General features: G+C 47.1%; 1 protein-coding gene across 5 annotated transcripts in view; it reads right to left on the bottom strand.

Moving 5' to 3' along the window:
- Positions 1-1111: 1111 nt before the first annotated feature.
- DVL1 (dishevelled segment polarity protein 1) overlaps positions 1112-26910 on the bottom strand; it is a 172879-nt gene continuing 147080 nt past the window's right edge. For 2 of the 5 annotated variants that reach the window (XM_034753307.1, XM_034753309.1), the window contains 10 exons: positions 20450-20543; positions 19273-19342; positions 18252-18391; positions 17761-17837; positions 17323-17390; positions 16615-16764; positions 9795-9926; positions 8602-8769; positions 6189-6395; positions 1112-1565 (listed from right to left, as the gene is read on the bottom strand). In XM_034753307.1, the coding sequence (XP_034609198.1) occupies positions 1147-1565; positions 6189-6395; positions 8602-8769; positions 9795-9926; positions 16615-16764; positions 17323-17390; positions 17761-17837; positions 18252-18391; positions 19273-19342; positions 20450-20543 (1525 nt within the window). In that variant the 3' untranslated portion in view covers positions 1112-1146. Of the gene's footprint in view, positions 1566-4647; positions 4699-6188; positions 6396-8601; positions 8770-9794; positions 9927-16614; positions 16765-17322; positions 17391-17760; positions 17838-18251; positions 18392-19272; positions 19343-20449; positions 20544-26910 lie in introns of all 5 variants that reach the window. The other 3 variants (XM_034753310.1, XM_034753311.1, XM_034753308.1) reach the window with 3 other exon arrangements.

Genomic DNA, 26910 nt, shown 5'->3' with positions numbered 1-26910 from the left:
GCGGATGCTTAAGAAAAAACTGCCTGTTGGAAGTGGGACCCTTAGCACAGGTATCACTTGGTGTCAGGTAGAAAGATGAATCCATTTGAGCATTTCTGAGCTGTGCATAAAAGCATTTCCCTTTACTAACCTCTAGCCCTGTCGGCCTTCAGAACATGCCCACTTGGGAACATTGCAGGGCCAACCCCAGGATTCTGATTCACAGCAGAGGTGAAGCTGGGAAGGGTGATGCCAGGAAGATCTTATTCAGCAACCAAGAGGAACAAGAACAGCCACAATGATCAGCAAAGCCACTGATGGGGGCAGGAGTAGGATGAACATTTCCTCTTTAAATTGGGAAAAGCTGCATCTATGCGCCTTGCATAACCAGATAGCGGCAACTGTCCCATTGCTGCAGGAACAACCTTTACAACAGCAATTAAGTGCATGTTATGACCAGACAAAAATGGACATGCCTCGTCAGCAGGGGTGTCACAATTGTGATAGGATCATGTCAAAATGAAAGACAATTCTACTCCTTACTCAGCAGAGGAAAGAAGGGTTCTACATCGAATCAGATCTTTGCCTACTGCTGGGAATTTCGCTCTGTGCCTGCCCCTCTTACATACTGCCCACACACTTTCGGGCGTCAGGGCTGCTTGTATTGTTGTTTGCTATATACCAGATGTATGACAGGGAAATCAATCATAGTAGCCAGTGTTTCTGGTAAGACAGAGAGAGAGAAAAATAAAGGTGCTAATAATGCATCACTGGAAACTTAGAAGTCATGTGAAATAATAGTCTTGAATCAGCCAAGAAGACACACTAATTGCACTGAAAGTAGGTGCCACAATTACCAAAGCTCGTTAGCTGTGAATATACACCAGTCAGCCACATTAAAAAACATGGGGAGAAAGGGGGGGGGGGGGAAAGAGGAGGAAAGAAAAGATGCCATTGATTTGCTGATATTTAAGAATCCCAGGTGATTTGTTTTTGTTTTTTGCAACACATGACAGATTCAGGAAGGTGTTACATGCAATACAGCCAAGCTTTCTTTCTTAAAGTGTTTGGCAATGACCCCCCCCCCCCCCCCCCCCCCCCCCAACATCAACGAAAACAAGCCCCTCCCGCCCCTCCCCCCAAAACAGAGTCTGAAGGCACTTCCTCTCACATGATGTCAACAAAGAATTCGCAAGGGTTGCCCATCGCCTTCTGGAAGGACTGCCGGCTCCCTGTCAGCTCTGGAGGAACGGAACTCAGTTCTCTCACGGGAGGTCCGCCGGGGGGTCCACTTGTCCCATAGACTTTGGAGCCTAGCTTTGGCAGGTTGTAGAGGGGTGGGACCCCCGGAGGCCCGTACGAATGGTGGCTGTGGTGGCTTCTCTCGCTGTGGGTGGCAGAGACGTGACTCCGGTGGCTGAGTTGGCTGACGGGCCGTTCGCGGCGCACTACGCTGGCTCCGCCCCCGCTGCGGGCAGTGTGGTCGGATTCGCTGCCGCTTCCGGCTGACTTGCGGTCCTTCTCCCTGCCCAGAGCCCTCCGGCTGTTCTCACTGTTGCTGCGGTTAGAGCCGCTGCTCTTGCTTCCTGTGGACGGCGAGCAACAGGAACAGAACGGGAGGGTCAGTCAGTCACGTTTCCTCCCCTCCACATTCATCAACACTTCCTGAAATCCCCCGGCATCAAACCCACAGTGGCAACAATGACCATGACCAACTCCAGCCCACGTCAAGCACAACAGGCTATGGATGACTCCAGAATTTGGCGACGACACCCGCTAGATCAAAGCTGAGGCATGCAAGGATACACATCGATCGAACCCTTCCTCCGGAGCCAGCATGGGGAAAGCATTTGCTAGCCTAGAACTACAACCTGAAGCCCCTCTGCTTCCATGCCTCTGCGCCCCCCCCCCCCGGCACGTAGAGAGGGAAAAGACAAAAAGGGGAGAAAATGGAGGGGTGGGGGGGGTTTCTGTTTTTAAACACAAAATCGGTTCCTTCTAATGGTACGACTGACTCAATGTGTGGATGCCAGGAACCCTGGCACAGGAATGGGTTACCCTACCATGGAACCTCTTCTTCAAAACAAAACTGATCTGGTCTTTCCTGTATCAGTCTTTGATAAACAAAGCAGATTCAAATGATGGCCCTGCTCCAAACCTAATGAAGACAACGGAAGTCGTTCTGTTGGCTTCCATGGCATTAGGGCCTGACCCAAAGGCAGATTCCTACGGAGCCCATCACTGAGGTGTTTTGTGGTTGTAGCGGCCTTCAAAAGCCAGCGTGTACAGTTGTTACACGTAGATTGCCGTGGATCATGCAAATGCCAGGTCTAAAAGATGTTCCCCACAGAGGCTGAAAAATAATGCCTGTGAGGTTGTGTGCAACTAGCCACGGTACGCGAGTGTGAGCTATTGACTTCACTGGGCTTGGAGCGAGGCCCCACGTGAGCAGCTGCGGGAGGTGCTCAGATATCAGAAGGATGAGCATGGGATGGATACTTAGGTCCATATTTCCAAATTTAATCTCTCTCTCAAAAAAAATCCTAACTTTCCAAGCCATCATTCAACAAGGAACAAATTGCTCCGCTCAAACCAACACCCTTAGTTTGTGGTTCCATTCATACACAAACTCCTCCGCCTCGTAACCATGGGCCACATTCTGAATTTGAACAAGTGCTTGCTACTCAAGTCATCACGGCATTGATGGTTAATGCAACGGGAGAGAGAGAAGAGAGAATCACAGGTGCTCCTATTGCTAGTCGCGGCTCTCCTGCTGCTGCTGAGATTATATTGAGAAAAGGCAAAATAAAGGAGATGGAGGAAAGAAAACGAGGCAGGCCTGGCATGTGTAGTAGAGAGCTCAAAGCCTCCTGCAGAATGCAGAGGGGTTGAGGACCAAAGCAGAATGTGAAATACCCAAGACGCAGTGTGGACGAGGGGTTTGACCGCAAGACTAGGAGCCTGCAACTGGTGAATTCTAGTCCCAATCCCCACCAATTCCCCTGTTTGCTTTAGGCAAGACACTTAACTGCTCTGGGCTTCAGTTTCTCCATCCATGAATGGAGGTGATTATATTTACTTCCCTACCTTCCAGGGGTGTTGTAAGGATTGGTTAGCTAAGCCCTTTGAAAACAAACACTACATAAATGCTGAGTTTCATTATCAAACATCTCCTAATGAGCCAATTAAAAAAAACAACAACAGGTATCAGAGCATAATTGGGAATTAACAAACTGACTGTTCCAGCCCTCACTCCAGGCAGGATCGACGCCAGCATGACACAGATAGAGTTTTCTTACAAGGCACTGATTAGAATTCATCCAGGAGTGAATGGCGCCGTGCCCATCTCCACCCAAACACGAATTTTAAGACAGGGCTCTTTGGCAACTGCTTTGCAAAATCAAGAAGCACCTTGATAGGAAGAAATTCCAATGCAGTGGGCCTTTTTTCCCCAGCAGGAGGTCCCCACATTGTGGCAATCCTTTAAGCACTAGAGAAGTCTCCTTTTCCCCTAACGTGTCCCTGGACAATAGCATCAGTTTTCAAGCAGGAATTCCCACGGATGGAGAGCGGTTTAAAACCCGATGGCACAAAACTGGTCCCTTGACGTTCTCCTCCCACATTCTAATTCTATGCTTGCCATGCAGTGCCGAGTCTGCAGTAATGTTCTTAGATTCAGGCTGGAGGTGTACGTCAAAGTAAAGGTGTCTGTGTGAGTTGCTATTCGAGATCAGGCCCCAGAACCTAGGCTCACTTACCCCATCAGCACAGTCACTGCTGAAGGGAGCAGCACATTCAGTTTGGTGCAGGTGAAAGGTGCTGAACTGACAGCTTTGGAGAACTAAGCCCTCAATTTACTAAGAACTACGTCCTCCCCAGAACAGTAAGATTCAGTCAACAGCAGGGCAAGCTTCCTCTCATTGCCCTTCCAATACACCTCACCACAAATCCAGGAGAGGAGAACAAAATCCAGTATCCTTGGCTGCTCTGATGACTACTAATGAGGTACCAATTGCGTGACATGGACACTCACCAGATCTGCACAGACACCCTCGGCTCCCCGGCCACTGAAATCCTGGGATATCCCCTTTGCTGCCTGGGGGGTCACTACCAACCTACCAGAGACACTGTCTCTTTTTGACTAGCTGAGTTATTGCTACACCCTCAATGGCTGCTCACTTTACGCATCCGTCACTCATGTCAGCTTTCAGATTTCTGAATGCCCAGTGGGACCAGATCCAGCAGCCCGGTCCAGCACCCCCAACAACTAAGGTGCATGGCTGGCACCCACAGGCCTTCCACCAGGCGTGTGCCAGGAGAGCATTGGCAGACACCTCTAGAAGCAGCTTATTGGACTAATAAAAACAAGATCCAGGAGGGGAAGTCAAAAGGCTGACCAAAGGCGCTCAGGGCACCATTTGGAAGCCTGCACGTTGGCAGGGAGAATTCTGATGTCATTCCCCGGTAGCTGTTGTACCGCTGTGCAGTCAGATTGCTTGCTCCGCTAATGCCACGGTATTACAACAGGATGCGCTGGGACAGGCAAAGTGCCTATGACAATTAAAAATAAAATAAAGGGGGGGGGGGGCACAGCTAAACATTTGGATCACAAGAGTCTAAATGATCATGCTATGAATTCATTGTATTATGGAGGCGTTTGAAGCTTACCAATCCCCTAGTGTCAGCCATTCCTTTCTGAATCCTTCAGTCTAATGCTTGCTCAGAACAAAACAAGGGAATAACACAGTTACAAAAACAAGAAACAACACAGCAGTGTAGTTTCCAAAAGTAGAACAAGGGAGAAAAAAAGTGTTGAACCATTCAAAATGAAACCCTCACGCCGCCTTTAATGAAATCTCCTAGCTGGTAACCCAGGATGCATGGACAAAAAGACAGTACCTTTCCTATTCCAGCAGCAAAGAGCTAATATTCTGTTGCTCACAGTGACTGGTGAACCCCCAGAGGAAAAATCAGTGCCCCCCCAGTGGCAGAACAGACCTGATGTGGATTTTTTTCTAAAGATCTGAACTTTTTTGGTTTCCCTCCCACACACATTTGTTTTCAGCTGAAGTGGGAAGAGCAAGCACTGGAAATCTCACAAGAGAGCTCTTCTCAGGGGATTTCCAGCCTGGGTTTGCAAAATGAAGGAGGTTGGGTTAAGTCTGGAGGGGCTGCACGCAAATTACTGGATGTTTATCTCGGTAACATGATTCATACCTGAGCTTGGAGACTCCTTCTGAGCCTTGCTTTTTGGTTACTGGCAGTGTTTCCAAGGGGGATATTCACTCACCGGAAGCAGTGTATTTAAGAAATTGCAGGGGGCCCCCACTGGACAGTCACACCACAAAATCATGTTTTATTTACTATGCTCAGAATGAAGTAGCAGGGTGATCCTAGGACTGGAAAGGAGGCGGTACATTCATGCAGCCCATGCAACATGCATCAGAGCGGAAGTCATTGTGCTCCCCGCGGAATGGCGTTTCAGGGTTGCAGTGTATTTGGCTGGCTGCTCCAGACACCACTCTTTTTGCTTATTTCACACGAGAGGAGGTGAATGGCCTTCTGCACTCAGTGCGGAAGTGGAAGTCAGGAGCGTGTAGTTTGGAATGCCACTTCTGTCCCTGACTCTCAGTTCTGGCACGTGGCTTCAAGCAAACCACTAGCGGTCTGATTTTCAGGGACGTCGAGTACTCCACCGAAATCAGCGACTCGCACCTGCGAAAACCAGGCCCTTCACCTCTCAGGGTCTCATCGTGGCCTTTTGATTAGTCGGCAAGCTGCTATGTATGTAGCTCTTTCCTGGGGTGAGGAGTGGGTCGTTACCGCTGGATTAATTAGGGATTTATCAGTGCTGTGTAGTATGGAATGCTGTGGGGTACCTATGCCACATTGGACATGACAGACAGCCCCGTATCTAGTTCCCCCGTGGTTCTTGCTCTGAGTGTTGAGCGCTAGCGAACCACCCGGATGGAATATTGTGCTGGCTCAATTAAAACGTAATGGGCACTTTCACTGCGGTGCTGAAAGGCCGGCCCGCCTCTCCCTTGCGTCTGCAGAGAGAGTTTTGATTCAGCACAGCTGCCACACATCCCATGCGTGGAGCATACAAAACCACGAGGAAGGGGAGCACAGACAGGACTAGGGAAACTCAAGCAAATGGCCAGGGATAACGGGAGCTGGGACAGCGCGTGCTCCACTCACAGGCTTACCTTCACTTTGCTGGCTACCCGCACTGCCACTTCCGTAGCTGAAGCCTGGGTCCTGGTATGCTGGTGGGAAGCATGGAGGGGGGAGTGGGTACTGGTAGGGGTACCCCTGGCCTAACGGCCAAGGTGCAGCAGGATGTGGAAGGGGAGCAAGAGTGTCCTGATCAGAGGCTCCGCTGGAACCGTTGTTAAGGTTCAAGGCAGCCATATCTGGAGGAAGAAAGAAAAGGTGAGGCCAGTACTCTTCCCTAGCCCCTGATCCCCCCATACTATCATCATCCTCTAGAATGACAGCTAGTGGGTTTACCTGGGACTTAACCTCAGCAGTTCAATCAAGATATTACCCAGGGTGAAGTAGGCATGAATACTGAATATGGAGGGATGGATATCATAGGCGCCGACTTCCACTGTTCCCGGTGGGTGCTCGACCCCTTCTGGCCCTGCCCCTGCACTGCCCTCGCCCTGCCCTCATTCCACTCCTTCCCCAAACTCCCCGCCCCCATTCCACCCCCTTCCCCAAAGTCCCTGCCCCTGCCCCACCTCCTCCCCTGAGCACGCCAGGTCCCCGCTCCTCCCCCTCCCTCCCGGAAAGTCCTAAGTGCCGCCAAACAGCTGCTTGGCGGCAGGAAGCACTGCCCCCCTGTACAAGTGGGATCTGTCCTGAACGCTGAGGGATGTGGCGAGGGTACAGCCGTGACTGAAATAGAGGTGCTAACGCACTGCCACGATGGAGGCCCCCGAAGTGACCTGAAGAACGAATTCCAGAGCAAGAGGGGTCAGCGGAGAATGCCTGGCAGCCTTACACAAAAGCACTGGGTGGTAGGCAGAGGAGCGGGGACGTGGCGCACTCGGGGGGAAGAGAAGGGGGAGGAGAAGGCGAGGTGGGGGGGTGAGAGGAGCTTGTCTGCCAGTGGGTGCAGAGCACCAACTAATTTTTCCCCGTAATTTCCCCCAGAGTCGTGTGCACCTATGACAGTCTCAAGTGGGCGTGTGCAACTGCAAGTGCAAAAACACATGCACTGCTCTGATTCGACGCCCCAAACCTTCTATCATTTGCCTCTTGCTACCAGCCACCTGCAAAGACATTCTAATGTTTATAGGCAGCATCTCAGTGGGGAGATGGGCCTTGCAGCAGAACCACAAGGTTAACGAAGCCAGTCTCTGGCGGACTAAGGAAGGATGGTGGCCTTGTGCTTAAGGCACTAGACTGGGACTCAGGAGATCAGGGCTCAATGCTTGACTCTGCCTCAGACTCCTTGTGTGACTTTGGGCAAGTCCAGGCTGCCAGCTACACTTGGAGCTAGGGGTGTGATTCCCAGCGTGCACACTCACCCTTGCGCTAAGCAAGTGTGCTAAAACGAGTAGTGAAGCCATGGCAGCATGGACAGCTCAGGCCAGCCGCCCCGACAATAAACCTGCTTCGGCACCGAGGTAGGGGGTGGGAAAACATGCTCAGGGCAGCTAGCCCGTGCTGCTGCTCCCACTGCCTGCGCACTATTGTGGCGACGCTACTATTTTTAGCGTGAAGCCTGATGAGAGCGAGCAGGTCTCCCCGAGCCTGGAATCGCACCCCGAGCTCCAAGTGCAGATGTAGCTTCCATCCGCTCTGTGCTTCAGTGCCCCCCTGTACAAGTGGGATCTGTCCTGAACGCTGAGGGATGTGGCGAGGGTACAGCCGTGACTGAAATAGAGGTGCTAACGCACTGCCACGATGGAGGCCCCCGAAGTGACCTGAAGAACGAATTCCAGAGCAAGAGGGGTCAGCGGAGAATGCCTGGCAGCCTTACACAAAAGGAGGGCCAGACGGAATGCCTCTGCTGATCACGCTTGTGTCAGGGCATGAAATCATTATTCGATGTCAGATCATACGCACACAGCCCACATCACCGTAGCGTTTGAGCCCCTCTCAGCATCCCCGTAAAGCAGGGTAATACTAGCCCCATTTTACAGATGAGGAACTGAGGCCCGAGGACACGCAGGTGTGTGGCAGAGTCAGGATTGGAACTCAGATTTTCTGAGTCCCAGTCCAGTGTCCTAGATCATTAGACCATCTTTCCTACCCAGATAAGAACATAAGAACGGCCATACTGGGTCAGACCAAATGTCCATCTAGCCCAGTATCCTGTCTTCCAACAGTGGCCAGTGCCAGGTGCCCCAGAGGGAATGAACAAAACAGGCAATCATCAAGTGATCCATCCCTGTCACCCATTCCCAGCTTCTGGCAAGATAACTCAGTTACTTCTCCTTGGGGAAAATAGTGGCTAACAATAATGTGACTCGGGTGGTGGGGAGGGGGCACGTGTGTGGAAATGTGCCTGTGAAATCCCACAGGAGGCTGTCCTGCGCTTCCTGCCAGAACAGAGGAGCTGGCATCCAGCACACGCGCAGCTTTGCCCTTCACGGCTGAGGAACTTACTGCTGCAGAGGTCCCCGAAGACATAATAGCACTGCTCTGAGAAGGTGATTTTGTTCACAGTGTGCCTGAGGTAGCCGTGTTTTAACATGCTGCTGGCGTATTTTCTAGCCTCCCGTCTGTCCTTGAAGCCCTCCACGTGCGTGTAAAGCCAGTCGACCACATCTGCCCCTGCAATAGGAGCGGGGAATGGAGAAAGAGAAGGAGAAACATCCCAATGTTACTTTTAGCCGGCAAGACAACGTTCAAACTCCTATCATTATCTATCATAATGGATTAGTGCCGATAGGCCTCAACCAGCTCAAAGCATCGCTGTGCTAGGCACTGTCAAAAAAAAGATACAGGTCAGGCCCTGCCCAGGAAAGCTTCAGAATATCATAATTTCATAGCACCTTTCATCTGGAGATCACTTGGCCCACCACTGAAATGCATCCACTTCTGGGGTGGGATGGAGCAGCTGTCTAACAGCGCTAACCACCAGCAGCCATCAGTTTAAGCCAGGAAGTGAAAAACAATCCTGCATCCAGGTGGAGCACCTACTCATTTAAATGCTGGGGGAAATATACATGGAATTTTTTTTTTAACATAGTGCATATGAGAAGGAATTAAGACAATCTGAAATGATACAGTTTTTATTCAGACAGTGACAGGTGTTCAACAGATGGGGGGGCCAGGAGAGGGGCCGACTCCAGGCTGTCTAGTGTCCTGTTTAGGTGACAAGTAAAAGTAACTTAGGTTGTTTAGAGCACAGTACACATTTGCTTGCAGCACGAAAACACCATCTGGGTCACTTGGCAGTCTCCGTTCAAGAGGGGAATAGCTAGGGGGTGGTTCAGGTCACGACTGAGATGTGTTGGCAGAGCTGTGTGACCGTGCAGGTTTGGAGCAGCAGGGGGCGCTGCTATCCTGGACTCCGATGCATTCCACAGCTACATGGAGGCAAAGGATGGGAACAGCAGTGGTATTATCCATAAGGGTTCAGGTGCAGTGGGACAATGGGTGGGGGATGTTCGTACAATCCTAGCCCACACTAGTTCAAACTCGAGTCATTCGTGCTCCCCTTTCACAACTAGATTCTTTCACAGATACACACAAGAAAAAAAAAAAAAGTCACCACGGCTCTAAAAGGCAGCTTCCCCCGCCCGTTTCTAACAAGCCACTGGGTGATCCGAGCAGCCGTCGGGGGACCCGCTTACCTATCACTGCATTGGAGATGGTAATTTTTAACCACATTCTGTCCCGGATTTCCAGGCCTGAGTCGGGTAACTGCATAACCTTGACAATAGTAGCCATGTCACTCTTCACAGTCAAGGGAGATTCTTCCAATTCTGAAAGGAAGAGAGGTTAGATGCTTCTCGGAGCTCAGCCACCTCCGCAGAGAGAGTCACTTTGTTTCAGCTCACCGTTTGGATTGCGCCTTTCGAGATACAGCTTTCCAAAGCAGAGGCAAGACACAGCCACAAGATTCCCCCCGTCTTGCCCTCAGCGATGGCACCAACGTACAGAATTCACACCAGTTCTATAAAGATGCTGCTTGGCGTGAACAGTTTCGTCACTGAACTGCAGGCATCCTACAGGTGTTGGCTTCTCCAGCCAGTTACAAGTCACTACCGGCCCATTTCACTAGGGGGAGCTCCTGAGGCTGATCCAATCATCTGCAATTTCCCATTTAATTTGCAGTGCAGAGGGACTTCAGGCAACACTCCCTCCACATTCAACCCATCACAGGTCACATGGTGGTTGTACAACAGACAACGTTGGGAACAAGTACGTTTTGCTTCTACCTAGACCTCTGGGTTAATCACCATGAATGGTGGCACCTGCCAGGGAAAGACGAGGGCGAGTCTATTCTGCTATCAATGCATTTGCAGCTCCTATTGATGTCAGTGGGCATGGTACAGGCATCAAAGAGAGGAGGGAAATGAATCGGGAAACTACAAGCAAGACAGCCTGTATCATTAACAAGCCCTAGGCTGGTGGATGCCTTGAAAATGACCTTTATTAGTGGTACGCAGCCTTACAAACCAGGGAAAGTAACAAAACCCAATGAGAACACAGATACCCCCTCCACCACACTCCAGGCACCTCTCTTGCAGAGTATTTGGAAAAGCCACTTCTAGATGCGTCAGCATTGATCAGTCATTGCTGCTTCTCTCATTTCACCACCCCATCTCGTGCACAACGCCCCTGACCGGAGTGTTCAGCTAGAAACAAGAGCGATTTGTTTTGCTGATCCATTTCGATCAGAAAACCCAACAGTAAGTGCCTGCCAGATCTCCTGTGCTGGCTGGGCAGGATTAAGCCTGGCCCCCCATCCCTTGTATGGGAGGGCTATTCTCCTTAGTTACCTCACCCAGCAACTCCTAGGACCGTTCCTTCCATTAGAGTGATGCTCACTATAGACCATAGTAATTAGAGATTGGGCTGAACCCCAAACGCCGTCAAACTCTGGATCCAATTCCCAACTTCACAGCTGGTCATGTATTTTTAATGGGCTCCCCACCATACTCATTGTGTTAACCCTGCCTCTCGTCCTCCCAGCTCAGGAAAATTCGTATCCACCACATAGCTCAGGCCCATCTCCGGCAGAAACATAGCAAGTCATGAGCCCCCCCCCGCCTTTCTCGAAGATCAACGGAACCAATTTCACTTTGGGTCAGCCACCCTCACACTTTTGGTAAAAGGTACAAATACGAAACAGCAGCAACTCAAACCATTGATCTTGATACATGCACATCTCCACACTTGAAATAGATCACATGCCATATACACACGAGGCTTCTAAACTCTCAGGCCATCTGAGCAACACTGAGATTTTGCTTTAAGTTAGTTCGGTTAGTAACAAAAAGCAACTTTAAAAAAAAAAAGACACTCTGATTTAAATATGTGGGGAGCAATAAACTTGATTTTTACACGGCTCTGTCTCCAAATCAATATTATGCTTTTAAGAAACCACTGGAAGCAGAAGGATGCTAGATCAGTAGGCTGTAGTTTGCTGGTTGCTGTCCAAATCTGAAAACTCTCAGTTACATCGAAGAAAATGTATCCACTTCAGGACTGGCCTTCATCAAGTAACCCTTGACCTGACAACATGACTTAGTGGGGTGGTGAATACACGAGCATTAGAACAGGCAGACATGCTGACCATCTTTTGAATTAGATGCATTAGCCCAGTGATGCTCAGATCCCAGTGGTTCAGGAGCAAAATTAGTGATCAACAATCCCCAAAGAAGCCACAGTAGTGTAAATTTATTGTTTCGTTTACTTTCTCTCTATACAGAGAGAGTAAATTATATAGTCATTTTGCTGTGAGAATTATATATAATTCTTCTCACGGCAAAATGACTGACCAAGTGTTCTACAATTGGTTAATAACACAGTAAAAGTCTCCTGATTGGTTAATAACTTAGACTGGTTAATAATTAAATCCCACGGTGTTTTAATATCAGGTGCTGCAAAGAGCCGCAGGAGCTTTCTGAGCTCTAGTCTGAGTATCACTGCTTTAGCTCATTGCTTTAGATTGGTTCTGAGTGGCACCTTTACCTGTCAGTTTCACCTCTCCACTTTTAGAGATTACGGCAAAGAAGGGTATATACACATCAGGACAATGCAGTTGTACCACACCTCCTGCCATCTTTATTTTGCACCTTCGTTCTAGTGCACATGCATGTACAATATTTGCTGAAGAGAAAGGCCCACACAAAAGGAACAAGTAGCTCTGGGCAGGATACCCCTTTTCAAAAAGCAAGACAGTATTTCACCGTAACGGTCTGAGGGCTTGATCCAAACCCCATTCGAGTCAATGGAAAAAAACTCCTATTGATTTCAATGGGGTTTGGATCAGACTCCGAAACACAATAGGTGCCCAGAGGGACTTTGAAATGCCCAGGGGTTAGCGCCGTAGAAAACTGGAGTACTTTTACACATAAAGGTATCTAGGGTGATCTTAGAAGACCCGGCGGGCAGTAAGCAAGCTCCCCTTCTGAAAATGGAGTGGGGAAAAGGTGCTCTGCCTTCGATAGATAAACCAGCATCGGCGCTTGTACTGGCTGAAGGCAGATGGCCCAACAAAGACAATCAGAGGCTGTTGCAAGAGACTGTTGCTCTGGAATGAGCTGAAAATTATTCTAGAACAAGATACTTTTTTCAGTAATAATTAATATGGAAAACTGGCTCTATCTGGTATGAAAAAGTCGGATTTAACAGCAATTGAGAAGTCAGGTCCCTGAGGAGTCCTGTGTTTGAGAACAAGCCTGGAGAGATGACGAAACCAAACCCAAATAAGAAACCCGAGCCCTGCTGTGTTGTGGGTTTCACCTGAGGCCCTTCAAATCTCAGGTGCGTTAGTCACAAGTGTTGATGTAACACCGGCTGCACCAATATGTCTGATGTTAGGAACAGGCAAGCAGGTAAAGGGGGTGGGCTGGAAGAAAAGAGTCTTTCAACCTGTTTATGTTATCCCAGCTCCGTTATATAAACAGAGTAAATCAGGAGACATACTGCAGTACTCAAAAGAAGGAACCCCGACACAGACTTGCACTCAGCTAATGCACCTCCATTAACTGGCTGCTTCCACGTTTACAGCCAAAACAGTAAAACTGATGTTTATGTTTGCAGTATCAGCAACGTAACCCTGAGAGAATCTAGGAGGATTTTGGACAGGGAAGTGCAAGGCTGGACAGCCCTGTTTGTATTTAGGCTCTTTGTTTATTCCATTCTGGGTTTAGAGGCGTGCTCTCTCTCGGCTTCTGCCGCACTTGGCTGAGAGGTTAATGGGTAAGATCCTCTCTTCCTCCTGACCCACTCCTGAGAGCTGGGTGTGCCCCCCAACTGTGCATCAGACTGGCTCCACGTGGAGGAGACCGAAGGGGAAAATCAAATGAATGGCAGTGCAGTTTGCTACCAACCTCACTGCTAGTCCTGTTGGCCTTGTTTGTAATAAAATGTTACCCTTCTAATCGCGCCTGCCATCTGAGATTCCCAAAGAGCCAGGTGTGCTGGAACATTTTGTAGAATGAGGGGTGCTGAGAGCCATTGAACCGAACTGTAAACCCTGTATATGATGGAAACCACTTCAAGCCAGCGGGTGTGGCAGCACCCCCTGTTCCAGCAGCTATGCAAAAAGCATCGGAAATGTGAACGAACGAAGCCCCCGACACACCTCTGATGTGCGTCAGGATAACAACTTTACAGATGTGGAAACGGAGCCATTTTGTTCTGATTTCAGTTCTTTCTCCTGCTCGTGTTAGGAAAAGGGGACACCCTACGCCACAAGAAATGAAAAGCTATCTGCAGAAAACTGGTTTCACTCCCAAGCAACCTGCATTTCAGAAGCATGATGAAGAGGGTGTCCGCGTTCCTCATTTCCAAATCGTTGTACTGTGTAGCAAGGCACCCGATACATTAATGGTTCAAGAGGAATGTAAACAGAGTAACAGACTCTCATTGTTTGACAGCAATCAGACGACATATTAGACTCCAGTAATCTTTAGTATGTATAAGACTGAAAAAAATGCATCTCTAGATAAAGCCGTGGTGGGGTAAGTGGTTCACTTGCCTTTGACTGCTGATAATATTTTGCCCCCTTTTGTTGGTGCCGCCTACAGTCTAGGGAGATGCAGAGACAAGACCTAGAAAGGAGATAACTCCCCTTGCAGAGTTTCAAGGTGAGGCTGTAATTCTATCTGCTGTCCGCTTATGAAATCAGAGAGTGAGCAAGCACCTACATGGTCTGGCAGGAACTGCTGGTACTTTTAAATATAAAGGCACCACCAACGCACAGACAACTCCAGGAATTTAATACTTCAGCCAAACATTTGTCCAGGAAAGATTCTGTCATTGATCATTAACCCAAAAGCCTTTAAATGAGCAATGAAGGTCTACTTTATTAATTATGATGATGATGATTGTTGTTTTGCCCCTATGGAAAAATCTAATATAACTTATTAGCAATGAAACCAATAGGGTTTCTCTAAGGGGTTACCGAAATTACGTTAAGCAACCTATAGATTTTAGGCCCCAATTCAGCAACGTACTTAAGCGCTTGCCTAACATTAAGATCGTGAGTTATGGAAGCTGGCTTCAGTGATTGCTGAATTGGAGCCTTAACAGAGATGAGATTCCTCCCTACAGAAATTTTAAGGCAACCTACAGAATCTGTGGGGAATTATATCCTTGCTACAGATTGGGTTAAAAATTCTGCAGAAGGTTCTCGTTCTGTATTAAGGGTTTTTCCATACAGAATACCTGTAGGAAAGAAAAACACTTTTTAAGGTGTAAAGTTCCTTAGAGCATCTAGTTTAGATTAGTTTCAGAGTAGCAGCCGTGTTAGTCTGTATCCGCAAAAAGAACAGGAGGACTTGTGGCACCTTAGAGACTAACAAATTTGTTAGTTTCTAAGGTGCCACAAGTACTCCTGTTCTTTTTCGTTTAAATTATTTCATTGCAAAACAAGTCTTGGAGTGGAAATAACACCTGAACTATAATTGGCAGTGTCACGGTTAGTTAACAGAGTCAATCTCTTTTTCTTATTACCCTGTGCAGCCGAGAATATTTTCAGTGCAAAACAAAGATTAAAGGAGGTGTGTGTGAGCAAGACAGCTAGATCTATCGATTCTCACCCGCTCTTTTAACCTACTCAGATAAGCCAACCCTTTCCGCTGTCACTAGTCATTTGAGGTATTTCAGTTTTTGGATGTTAAGCTGAGGGTATTTCAAACGGAGACCCCAAAATAGCTTGTCACCATTGAAAATCTTGGCCCAAATTTTCTAAATAGGGACATGCTATTATGAATAGCCACCAAAAGCATCCAGTTTGCATTGCTCCTCTCTATTTCTTCTTCCTTTGAAAAAATATGCCAGCCAACAAAGCACAGCAGCTGTCCTGCCTGCCTCAGAGGAATCGGTGGGGAGGAAGAAAAGCTTCAGGACACACACCGAGGCTTTGCCACTTTATGAGTAAGAACGAGACAAGAATTTGATCCTGATTGTGGCAAAAGTGCTGTTTAATGTTACTGTTCGCAGGGCAATAGGCAAGTGTGTCCAGTGCGTTTAGCTAAGTTGCTCAGTGCATTGGTTGCCCTGTGAGCATCAACAGGACCAGTTAGCAGCAGCAGCTCAAAGTGGGATGTTAGATGGCAACATTTGGGAAGAAGTCATGAACCAGTCCCGCAGAATGTGTTTAGTTTCCGGTCTCTTTATTCTTCATTCGTTCATCCAGGAAAATACTTAAGCATGGTGCTTAAGTCCTAAATTGGGGCCTCAGTGGTGAGGAGCTGAACAGCCACCTGCTGTATGGTATTGGTCTTGCCTCAGTGCCATGTGTTTTAAATCAAATGCTGCATTGTGCCCTGCACTCACACTGGAGAACAAAGACAGACTTATTTCTTCAGTTCTAACATTTCCAAGATAAGAAACCACAATAACTTTCTCACTTGGCAGACAGGAGAACTTAGGAATTGTCACACCAGACCAGACCAGTGGAGGAGAGAATCTGACCCTTCATTTCCTCTTGCAGGACAAAAGTCACCAGGTTTTGATTTTCATTTGTTTGTTTTTTTAAATTGAATAAAGTTCCAAAAAAGAAAAACGGCAACCCAATTAAACCGTATTAAAAACACTGTGAAGACTTTTGAAAGCAAATTAAAAGAGTTTCCGAACATAATGCCCCAGTTCCTGATCTGCGAGGTTATCCACCTGGGGGAAACGGCTTCTGGCTCTGTAAGGGACTGATAAATTAGGATGGAGCTCTGCCTTCCATTTGATTGGAAGACATGGGGGAAGCTCTTCTAACTTATGGTGCAAAATCTAAGTGCAAAACCTTGCTCCTCCTACACTGTGGTATCACTGTGTTAACCTTCGGAAAGTTTTATGCTCCCCACACGTTAAAATTAAAAATTTAAATGTTTTCTTGCGGTTGTCGTGTTTGTTTGTGTCTTGCTTTGCTTTTTGTGCAGCTCTACACTGCCGGCCCTGAGCAGAAGAGACCTGCCCTGTGCTGGCCGCAGTGCGACTTACTTTCCGAATCGTGAATTGAGCTTGTTAGTGAGGAGCTGGTAGATGTGATGGTGCTCATGGAGGGGCTCATACCGTAACGGGGGTACGCTCCCGTCATGGCTGTGGTATGAGAGATCCATGCTGCAGGGTCAATTGGCCTCACTGGTTCAGCTGGAACAGCAAACAAAAAAGAAAGAAACAAATCAGATTTCTGGCAGAATCCACCTCGGCAGGATTCAACGGAGGGTGAGTGGGGGTAGGAGACAATTATTTGGACGCTGTCCATATCTTGGGTCATTGTCATTCATGTGCACAGGGCTCAGATGATCACTAGCGTGGAGGACCAGAAGGAATTGTCTCCTTGGGTGTCCTCTCAGTGACACTTGCCTTCGTCCAGGGCACTAAGCAGGGACGGTTGGGTTAGATTTGGAGGGGTACATCCAAGATGATCAGTTTCCTGTGATTGTAGCAGGTGTCTTCTCATATTATACTGTGAAACCCGACCCAGAGCCCAGACCCAAAGCTAACTGAAGTCAAGAAAGAAAGAATCCCTGCGCCCCCCCCGCCACCCCCAACTTAGAACTAGATATTCTGATCTGTTTGCAAAGGGTTGTGGGGCGGGGGGGAGCTTTCTAAGATGACAGGGTGGCTGGAAATGCCTTGACCCTTGAGGTCTTTGTGCCATGGATTTTGAAAACCTTGCAACTGAGTAACTGGCTGCTCACTTACCCCTAGGGATAGTGAAATAACTCCTAGGTGTGGGGTCCCAGCACTTGGCCACCGTTAGGCTGATGGGTCTGAAAATAGAGAAAATAAACATGGATGACGCAGTTCTCTTTCCCTGTAGAACCGAGAGAAGGATACTCTCTCACGGTGAACTAATTTGTTCCTCCCCAGGGATGGCCAGATAGAACAATCACATTTTGAGGAGTCCTTTGCCCTAGGATCCCCATAGGGAATGAATCAGCAAGACAGCTACCAGTCGGTGTTGGTTTTAGCTGGTATACTAGCAGCCAGAGGCTGACCTATTCCAAGTGGTTCAGATAGTCAGGATAAGCATCCATACTCTCGGTGCTTATCCAGATTGAACTGCTGAACTTCTTGAGCTTTGCCCACTACCAATATTTCGGGAGACGGGGGAAGACAGGGATCTGGTGACACACTCACCCAGGCTTGGAGACTATTTCCCGTAAAACCCGCACTGCGTCATCATTGCTCATGTTCTCAAAGTTGACCTCATTCACCTGGAACATGTCACAAAAGACAATGATGGTCAGAGGTTGTCACTGAAGGGAAAAGGGCATTTTACTTAGGCTAGTGTTAGCCTGTCCCATGCCAACAGCAATGAATAGGGCATTGTCAAGTACTATGAGCGAGGCCCCAACTTTAATTTGTCTTAACTTTGTTTTCATTTGGTGGAGAGACTGAAGAGATTTTTCATTGCTCTAGAGTTGGTCAGCCAGCCAGCAGGGGGAGCTCACGTTAAACGGCAACGATTTGGAGACTTACATAGTAGGTAGACCTTGTGCAAGCTAAAACTTCTTTGCACAAGGGTGAATTTCACTCACGGGTTCTGGAACGAGGGAAGCTGGTGGAAAGGCCGAGCTGAAGCCAGTAATATTTCAGCAAGTGGCATAATTCTGGGGGCATGGACCAACCTGTAGAAGCATGTCTCCCGGTTCAATTCGGCCGTCTGCAGCCACAGCTCCTCCTTTCATGATAGAGCCAATGTAAATGCCACCATCTCCTCGGTCGTTGCTCTGTCCTACGATGCTGATCCCCAGGAAATTATACTTTTCTAGATAGGTAGAGGGGGGAGAAAAAGCAAGCGAGGTGATGAAAGGCCACTGAAAGCTGGCAGAGTATTAGTCTATGGCCTTAAGAGAGACAGGTGTCTTCCAGATTTCTCACCACCACCACATTATCAACAGAAGCATTGTAGACATTCAGACCAAGAGGCTAAGCTGAGCTGGTTGTATGTACCTGGCATATTCATCCAAGCAGGGAGAGGTTGTTGATCTTGGATTATTTTTTCATACGACTTGTTGAAAATTTGCACATTTTAAAGAAAATAAGCAAGAGGAACTGTACTGAAAAGACCTGTCTGCGCCTAGAAATAAAACACTTAACAGCATCAGGTCATGTTTGTTTCTCCATACATCACTGGGGCAGCAGGAATTCAGGGCTGGTGAGAGGAGTTGGACTGACAAGTCTGAAAGTGTCTATTTATCCAAACCATGGGGACAACATGGGTGGCAGCAACATAAGCCTCCAACACCAAGCTACCTTCCTCCTTACCCCACTTCTAGGAGTAAGAGGAGAATTCCATCTCTAATGACCACAGTCATGGCCTATCCTGCTGTATCTGCCATGAAGATCGAAAATCTGAGACAGTTATGGTGTGGGTTATGTTATATGGACACACATCCACTCTGAACTAGATTGAGACTCACATGCTTCATTTGGCAGTCTGGACAGCTGTCAACATTTATGCCCCTTGAAGTCAACGGGAATCTTTTCATTCATCTCTAAAGAACTTTGGATCAGGCGCTAATTTAAGTAGCTCAGCTATTGTATCATGCAAAGTCTTGACCTTAATAGCAAACGATGAACATTTACAGCACTCGACAAATAGAATTAAGAATAAAAATCAACAACGATGCTACAACGTCATCTTACCCATATTGAGCGTGACAGTGATGATATTCAGGGACATGGTTGAATCTGTGATACTGCTGAATGAGGATGACTGGAAAAATAAAATGGAGGCTTCATCAGAATCCCAGCTTTCAAATGGTTCAAAATCTAGCAATGAAAATAACTAACTGGGAGCAATTCATTGGGAGCAACCAACGGATCAGATTTGGACCTTTCTTCTGCATGGGAACCACCTAGGAACCCATCATGATATCTTGAAATTGATTCCTTATTCATAATTCTTCAACAAATGTATTTCACCCAATGGTTGTTTGAAAGGGGCTCATAGCAATGCTCAATACCAGGGATTCTCTATTTGAACGGTGCATGCTAAGTCATGTGGTACAGTTTCGGACCAGAAGACCTAAAGAAAGTACTCCTGTCGCAAAGATGCCCATTTGCATGCGAGTCTTGGTATTCCTATGGATCAAAGCTCCTTCCCAACCATCCGTGCAAATAAAACATGACCCCACAAAAGTTTGCAGAAAGGCAAACAGAAAACGGGACACACACGTGAATCAAAACACTATCAAGGTTCAGCAAACATGTTTGAGAATAGCTCTTCTGTTAGCCCAGTTCTAGCAAAAAGAGCTTAACATATTCGGTTTCTTTCAAGCCCCCGGGGATATATATATTTTTTATGAGAGGCAAACAAGTGCCTGATGAAATTATAATACATCCTCAGAGTCACTCTGGTGCGGCTGTTGCAGCACTGTCCCAGAATGGAGCGAGACACAATCCTTGCAAGTTGCTGAGTTTTTCCTGAGCATCCTCTGCTCCCGTTCAGGTCAATAGGAGAGGACGATGCAGGCCAAATACCCGATACTGTAGTAACCTTGCCATTGACCCTTCCCCTTACTGAAGACAGCGTCCTCACTGAGGCGGTCTCCTGGGAGCACGTGGCAGTGAGAAGATGGGGCAAGAAGCAGGGTCACTCAGCATCAAAGGCAGAGGTCTGAAGAAAAACAAACACGCTGTGATAATACTTCAAGATTCCTAGGTTGAGAACCTGTTCCAAAGCCCATAGGAGTGGATAGGAATCTTTCCACTAGCTTCAGTAGGCTGTTGACCAGTCCCATAGCCTCTTTCTAGCACACACTGCGCTCATCAGAAACATGACCCTCCCCGCCGGATGTGGCATGACTCACCCCAACCTTACCCTGTCAATCTGGCGCATCCTTTGTTTTCTCCTTCTGCGTTTATGCTTCCGTATGAGCCGGGACGAAGTACTTTGCTCTGTGGAGCTACTCAGCCTGGGGAGAATTCAAAGCACAATTCAGCTGCATAAAAGTGAGGCTATTGGCAACTCTACCCTGCCACAAACGGCCGATGCCCGAAGATCCAGGAGGGGGCAAGAAATGTAGGCCCCAGCATCTGGCTCACGACACACCCTCCTCCCTCCTTGAACTGCCACTCACCCCAGTGTGTTAGATCTTGGTCTCTGCCTAGCAGCATGCACAGGGCAGTAGATTAACTGTGACAAGGAAGTTACAGGCTAAATTACAACATGGATTAATGAGAATAATTTACTACTTTCCTCCTCTCCGGGAGCAAGAGGGAATTCAGCCCCCGACTTGGCAAACACAAATCCTTCTGATTTAACCACCCAAGGTCACATATACCCAGCATTGCCTAGTACTTTGTGGTGGTCCTGACCCCATTATCCAATGAAGAAAAATGCACACAATAAAGACAGCTGTAGGCCAAGCAATGATTTTAATCTCTGCTCGGAAAGGCTCCAGCACAGAGAACGCTGGAGAATCATGTGATGCTACATTTTGAGAGCCCTGGAGGAAGAAAGAAAGATCCTTGTCAGCATGCTGCTATTCCTCCACGCAACTGGAATCCCATGTGACTCGGAACTTAACGGGGGCCTCATAGCTAAGGGAATAACTCTCTCAACTAGTTATGCTTGTTCCGATGGCTCCTCAGTCCATGGGATGGAGAAAGTTCCATCGCCACGCAGCCATTTATTTATTTTTGTTTCTATGATTTTCGAAGGCACTGTAATCGCTGAGTGTCACATCCATTCGTGCATTTTTCTTCAGAACTGATCGGTGACGTAGGGAAGTTGCATCATCCCCATTTTACAGATGAGGAACTGAGACCTGAATAAATAAAGCAACTTGGCCAAGGTCACACAAGCAGTCTGTGGCAGAGCGAAGGACAGAACCTGGATCTCACAAATCCCAGTCTGGTGGGTAACCACAAGAACATCCTTCCTCTCTATTTGTTACTCTAAAAATAGTTGAGCGAGACAAAGACAATGCTATATCTTTAACCAGCACAACATAGCAGCTACAAGAGCAAATGGGCTGACAAGTCCCTGCTTCACATATCTGAGCAAGAGGTACCCTGGACCTGTTTTTCCATGTCTACCTGGCTCTGATCTACAAGGCTCTGGCCACATTCAAAATGCTGGAATACCACAAGAGAGGACAAACCCTGGAAATCTCATGAAGGGGCCTGTTGTCATGAGAATCCCCACACGACAGGAGTATCCAACTCCTGTATGAGCTGTGGAGTGAATATTGGAGACGGGAACCTCGCGGAGCTGGAGGGTTTGTGAACCTCTCGATTTATCCTCCGAGTTCACAAAATTAATTCAAAGCTCGTCAACATGCTTTCCCCAGCCAGCAGGGCAGTTCCATTTAGAGTGGCAACAGCCTTTCCTTAGTAGAGCATGAACCTAACTGCGTTCAAGACTGAGCTGAATTCTCCAACCCACAACAATCAGGTGGGCTTGAAGTCCAGCGAAGTGAGTTTGCTTGAGTCCCATGAACCTGCCTGCTACTTGAAGAGAGACTCTGGAGAAACTTTCCTGCTTGGACGCAAGTCAAACAGCAAGATTCCTGGGAAGGCTGCCAAGTGAGAGGCGAGTGCCTTACTTAGGCTGATAAGAGTAGGACTTCAGTGGGCAAATTAACCCTGTGCCGAGATTTCATTCCATGCTGAGAGCCCTGGGGAAGGGGTGAAGTCCAGCATGACTCATGGTGAAGCACGCACTAATCTTTCTATTGACTTTCATGCAGCTGGGTTGGGCCATGAGACAGAAAGAATGAAACACATGGCAATTTTTATATTGTCATTTTTTTCTGATTATAACTGCTTTAAATAATTCCCAGCAGCTATGCATCATGTAGTTGATTTTCAGCGTCTCTAACGATCTACTGAAGCATGCAGTAGTTTAGAAGGTGCTGCTCTAGACCAGTGTTTCTCAACCTTTTTCATACCAGGGACTGGCTGGCTGCCTCCCTAGACTGTGTCAGGGAGATCTCAGGGACCGGCGCCAGTCCACAGGCCAGTCATTGAGAAATGCCACTCTAGACAACTCCTAAGGAGTGGGATTCTGGTTTGCAATGGATAAACAGATCGCAGGACACATCCCATGCAGCTCACCATATCCTTTGTTTGGTTTCACAGTGTCACGCCAATCAAGGGGTTAATGCCACTGGCTGCTGTTTCCCATTGTAAACAGCAGGCTCTAGGTGAGAGATGTTGGCAAAATGCACATGCCATGCCACGCCTGAGATGTCAGATTAGGGAGGGACTTCTCCCAGTAGCAGAGAGTTCTTCCTTCGCCTCGCAGACAAAGGATGTTTTGTCTGGACAGGAAATCACAGGACCAGTGGGCAGAAACATAAGACACCTTCAAGACCCCCTAGCCCAGTTTTGCCTCAAGTAGTCTTGGCAGTGACCTAGTGTTGCCTCCAACATTTCTGACACAGAAGCATCTTCCAGCACACACTCTCCCTGTCAATATTCTTATTATCACCAGGCACTTCCAGTAAACAAACCTCCCGAGTTGCCCATGCTGACAGGTTGTGCCAATTCCTCCCCTCCTGCTCTGAGGCACATCAACACGGTGCTGCTTAGAAACACAAAGAGCAATTATACCAGGGGTTCAATCGGATCTCTCTGGCAGGCTGGACTAAAAATATTTGTCTGCAGTAAATCTGGCTGGAAAATGCAGCTGCTCTCTGACTTTGTGAGCACGTAGAAGTGACGTTTTAATCCCCCATCAAGTCAGGGACTCAGTGTTTCAAAGATAGCTTTGATATATACAAGGGTAAAATTAGCTCAGTTCCTAATTGCACTGAAACCAATTAAAGATGTCCTGATTGTAACTTGTAACAGTCCATTGCTAAAATACCAGCAAGATGGATACATCTTAGACACTGGTCTGATGCAAGGGATGGCCAAGAGAGAGTTTGGCTAAAATATTCTCACCAATCCATAGTTCGCTTAACTTTTCCTCCCATTCTCTCTGCTCCTTCTGCAATTCTGGGCTCTGGCCAGGGCTGGAAGTGTAACGAGTCATTAGCACGGTTTGCACTTGGGTCTTCTGGCTCACAAGCTAGACTTCTACCATTAAAGCTTAGCTGGTGGCTAGTGGTAGGCTGTTATTTTCTAATGACCCAGCCACTAGATGGAAGTCGCATCAGACATGTTGCTAGTGTTACAGAAGTAGAGGTGCAAAAATACCACAAGAAAGCGAACAGAACAGAAGGAAGAAGTAGCAGAAATCTTGAGAGAAAGCCTGTTTCCCATGAGACTTAGAGGTTCTACAGGTTCAAAGAGGTCTGAGAACTAGCATGCAAACTGGGTCATTATTCAACCCAAACTGTCAGATCTTCTTAGAGGTTCTTCCACCAACCACCATCTTATACGTCCTTTATTACTGATTTCTTAAAGAATAATGTACCCTACCCCTTCTGACTTGCTTATCTTTCATAATTATATCGAAGGAATTCTGAAGGGGTAGGGTAAATTATACCTTCTCAACAGAGACCGTGTCAGAGCAGAGCGTGGTTATTAAAAGCGTAACAAACCGATTCTTACAAACGGAAGGGAAAGGGAGACAATCTGCTTAATGATTCAGGAAGATGGTTTTGTAACCCTCAGGAAATTCCAGACATTCAAAGCATCCAATTGGCTCTAAAGTGCTGCGGAGGTGGTATCTGGTCTGGCCAACACCACCACCCATGTGTCCTACTCTCTAGGCCAGAGTTGCTGGGCACTCGGTTATTATTTATTTGCATTACGGTAGTGCCCCAGGCCCGACTGAGCTAGGCACTCTCTAGACAAAAAAAGAAGATGGTCCCTGTCCCAGAGAATGTACACTATATGAGAGTACGACTACAGGGATGAGCCTAGATAGAGGGATTAGACAGAAAGAATAGGCAAACTGGGGAAAGATACTTGTGTACGTGTGAGAGTGATGGCAGTCAGAACATTTTAGCATCACTTGCAGGCTGATTCCACTGTCAACCGCACTCTCAGCATCTTCAAAAGGATACACCTTTACCCTCTCCAGGTACCTCGGTGATCCTGGATCAAATTATACTAGTCTGGAGAAGTGAGTCTCATTTGGGAATCTGGGTTCCATTAGGATATGCACCTCTCCAAACGCTGAACACTGTCGATCTGTAAAAATGGAACTGGATATCCCACAGAACAGAAAGATTTCTGGCACTTTTGTTTCCAGCTGGTATCAGAGTAAGAGGAGTCATGTTCTTTTGGTCTGCAGTATTTCCAGTTCTACTCTGCATCAGAAACCAGGGGTTGGGGGGCCGGAGAAATCAGACCCACAAAAGATCTCAGTTCATATTTGGATCTAAAATATGGTCCATGATTTGGGACAGTTTTTGTGCAATCCAAATTGGCTCTTTCACTCTTTGTCTTTCAGAATTCAGGACCACATCTTCAGCCTTAAGATATACTTCCCTTGGCTTGCTTTCTGGCATCCTTCCATCACAGATGAAGGATGTTAAAATGGTACTTGCAAAATGTATGCAAAAGAAATGAAAGAAGAGGAATTTATCCTGAAGAATGCTGCAAATGTGTACACGTTTAATTCAATTAATTCTTGATCCCTTCTTGTGGGAAGCTGGGCAAGGTTTTAAGCTGTCTTAATAACCTTGGGTGCAAGTACAAGGAAAGCAGTTAATCTTGGCAAGACTTCTAGATGATGTGAAAGCATGTTTGTAAATATCAGGCTCCACAGTCGCTGCGATTTCTTTAAAAAAAAGAATAATTAGGGAAAAATCAAAGGAATCAAACTAATTTTCTCTTGCACATTGCCATAACATTTTAGCCATCTCTTAAGTTCTTCTTGCCAACTTTTTCATACCTGCATCCTCAACAGAACTGCTGCTTACTCCACGTTTCATCAGTAAAGAAAATATATATTACAATTACATAGTCATACTAATTTGCATTTCAGTAGCACTTTTCACGCCCAGTATTTCACAAGTGCTTTATGAGAATTAATTACTTAATCCTTACAACATCCCTGGGAGGCGGGTAGGAATGATTACTGCCATTTTGCAATTGGACAAAGAATGTGACTTGCCCAGGGTCACCAGGTGTCAGTGCCACGCCAGGAATAGAACCCAGGAGTCCTGACTCAGTCTCCTGCTGCAACCACTGGCCAAAAACTCCTTTAGCTCTCCTCAAAACTGAAAGGCTACTAAATGCTACACAGAGGTTATAAAACGAGGACAATCAATGCAATCTGGTTTCTCCAAAGAGGTGGAAAGAGTGGGGTGGGGGAGGGGAATGGTAACGATAGACGTAATTTGCAAAAAACGCTTCAGAAAACGTTCTTTCATTTGGTTCTTTCATGCAGTAGACTACAGCAAATCTGAAGGCAGTGCAGTTGGAATTCTTGCCACACACGATTTTGACTACATTAGAGCTAAGGGTTCTTATTAATAATAATTATAGGCTATTGTCAAAAACCTAACTTCCTAACAGCCTTTCGTTTTCCAACTATTTACGGTCTTAGGGGAAGGAAGAGAGACTTTAGAAAAGTACCTCTTTATTGAATGGATTACTCCACAGCAGCTCTGTACTCAATGTATCACCCATCACCTGCAAATGCCACTAAGTTTACGCTGTTTAATGACTTGTGTACTATACCCCATTATATCACATTGCTTTAAAGGCATTTTTTAAAGAGAACAAAGTTTTTTGTATCTTTTTCCCACCTCCCAGAAGAAAAACACCAAAATGAATCAGAAGATCAAAGATTGAAACTCCCTGACCCATAAAAGAGAGTGAAATCACTACTGTCTGTAGAGAACCTGAGACAGAGATATGCCAGCACTATTTAAAAAAAAGAAAAAAATGATGTCTCCTACCATATAAGGCACAGATGATACATGAATCTTGGTGTAACAGGATTCTGGTTAAGAAAAGAAACCTAAAAGATGGTGTCGAATTGGGGAACTGTACTGCCTTGAGAGATCCACTCACTGAAATAAAGTCCCCCTCACTAAAACCCATCACGGCTTTCACTGGATTGGAAATTAACCAACTCTGGCTGCAACACTCCAAGTTAAAAATCAATCAAATACTCACAGAGAAGTACCACAGAAAGTTCGTTGTTACCACCATAAAATCCTTTACATTTGGATTCTTCTCTCAGTGTTGTCCCCCTCACCCCCCACTCTCAACTCGGCCTCCAATACTAGAGTTTATCAACGCCATTAAACAAACTTACCCCCTTTAGCTCTTTCCCCAGGCCCCCATCCCCAGCAGCTCCGGAGCGTGTTTGGTTTTCTATCGGGCTATGTTTGCCGGTGAAGAAAATTCTCCCCCCACCAGCGGAATCTC

The sequence above is a fragment of the Trachemys scripta genome, chromosome 19 (assembly GCF_013100865.1).
Source record: "Trachemys scripta elegans isolate TJP31775 chromosome 19, CAS_Tse_1.0, whole genome shotgun sequence".
Taxonomy (NCBI): Eukaryota; Metazoa; Chordata; order Testudines; family Emydidae; genus Trachemys; species Trachemys scripta.
This window is presented reverse-complemented; position numbering and strand designations above follow the sequence as displayed.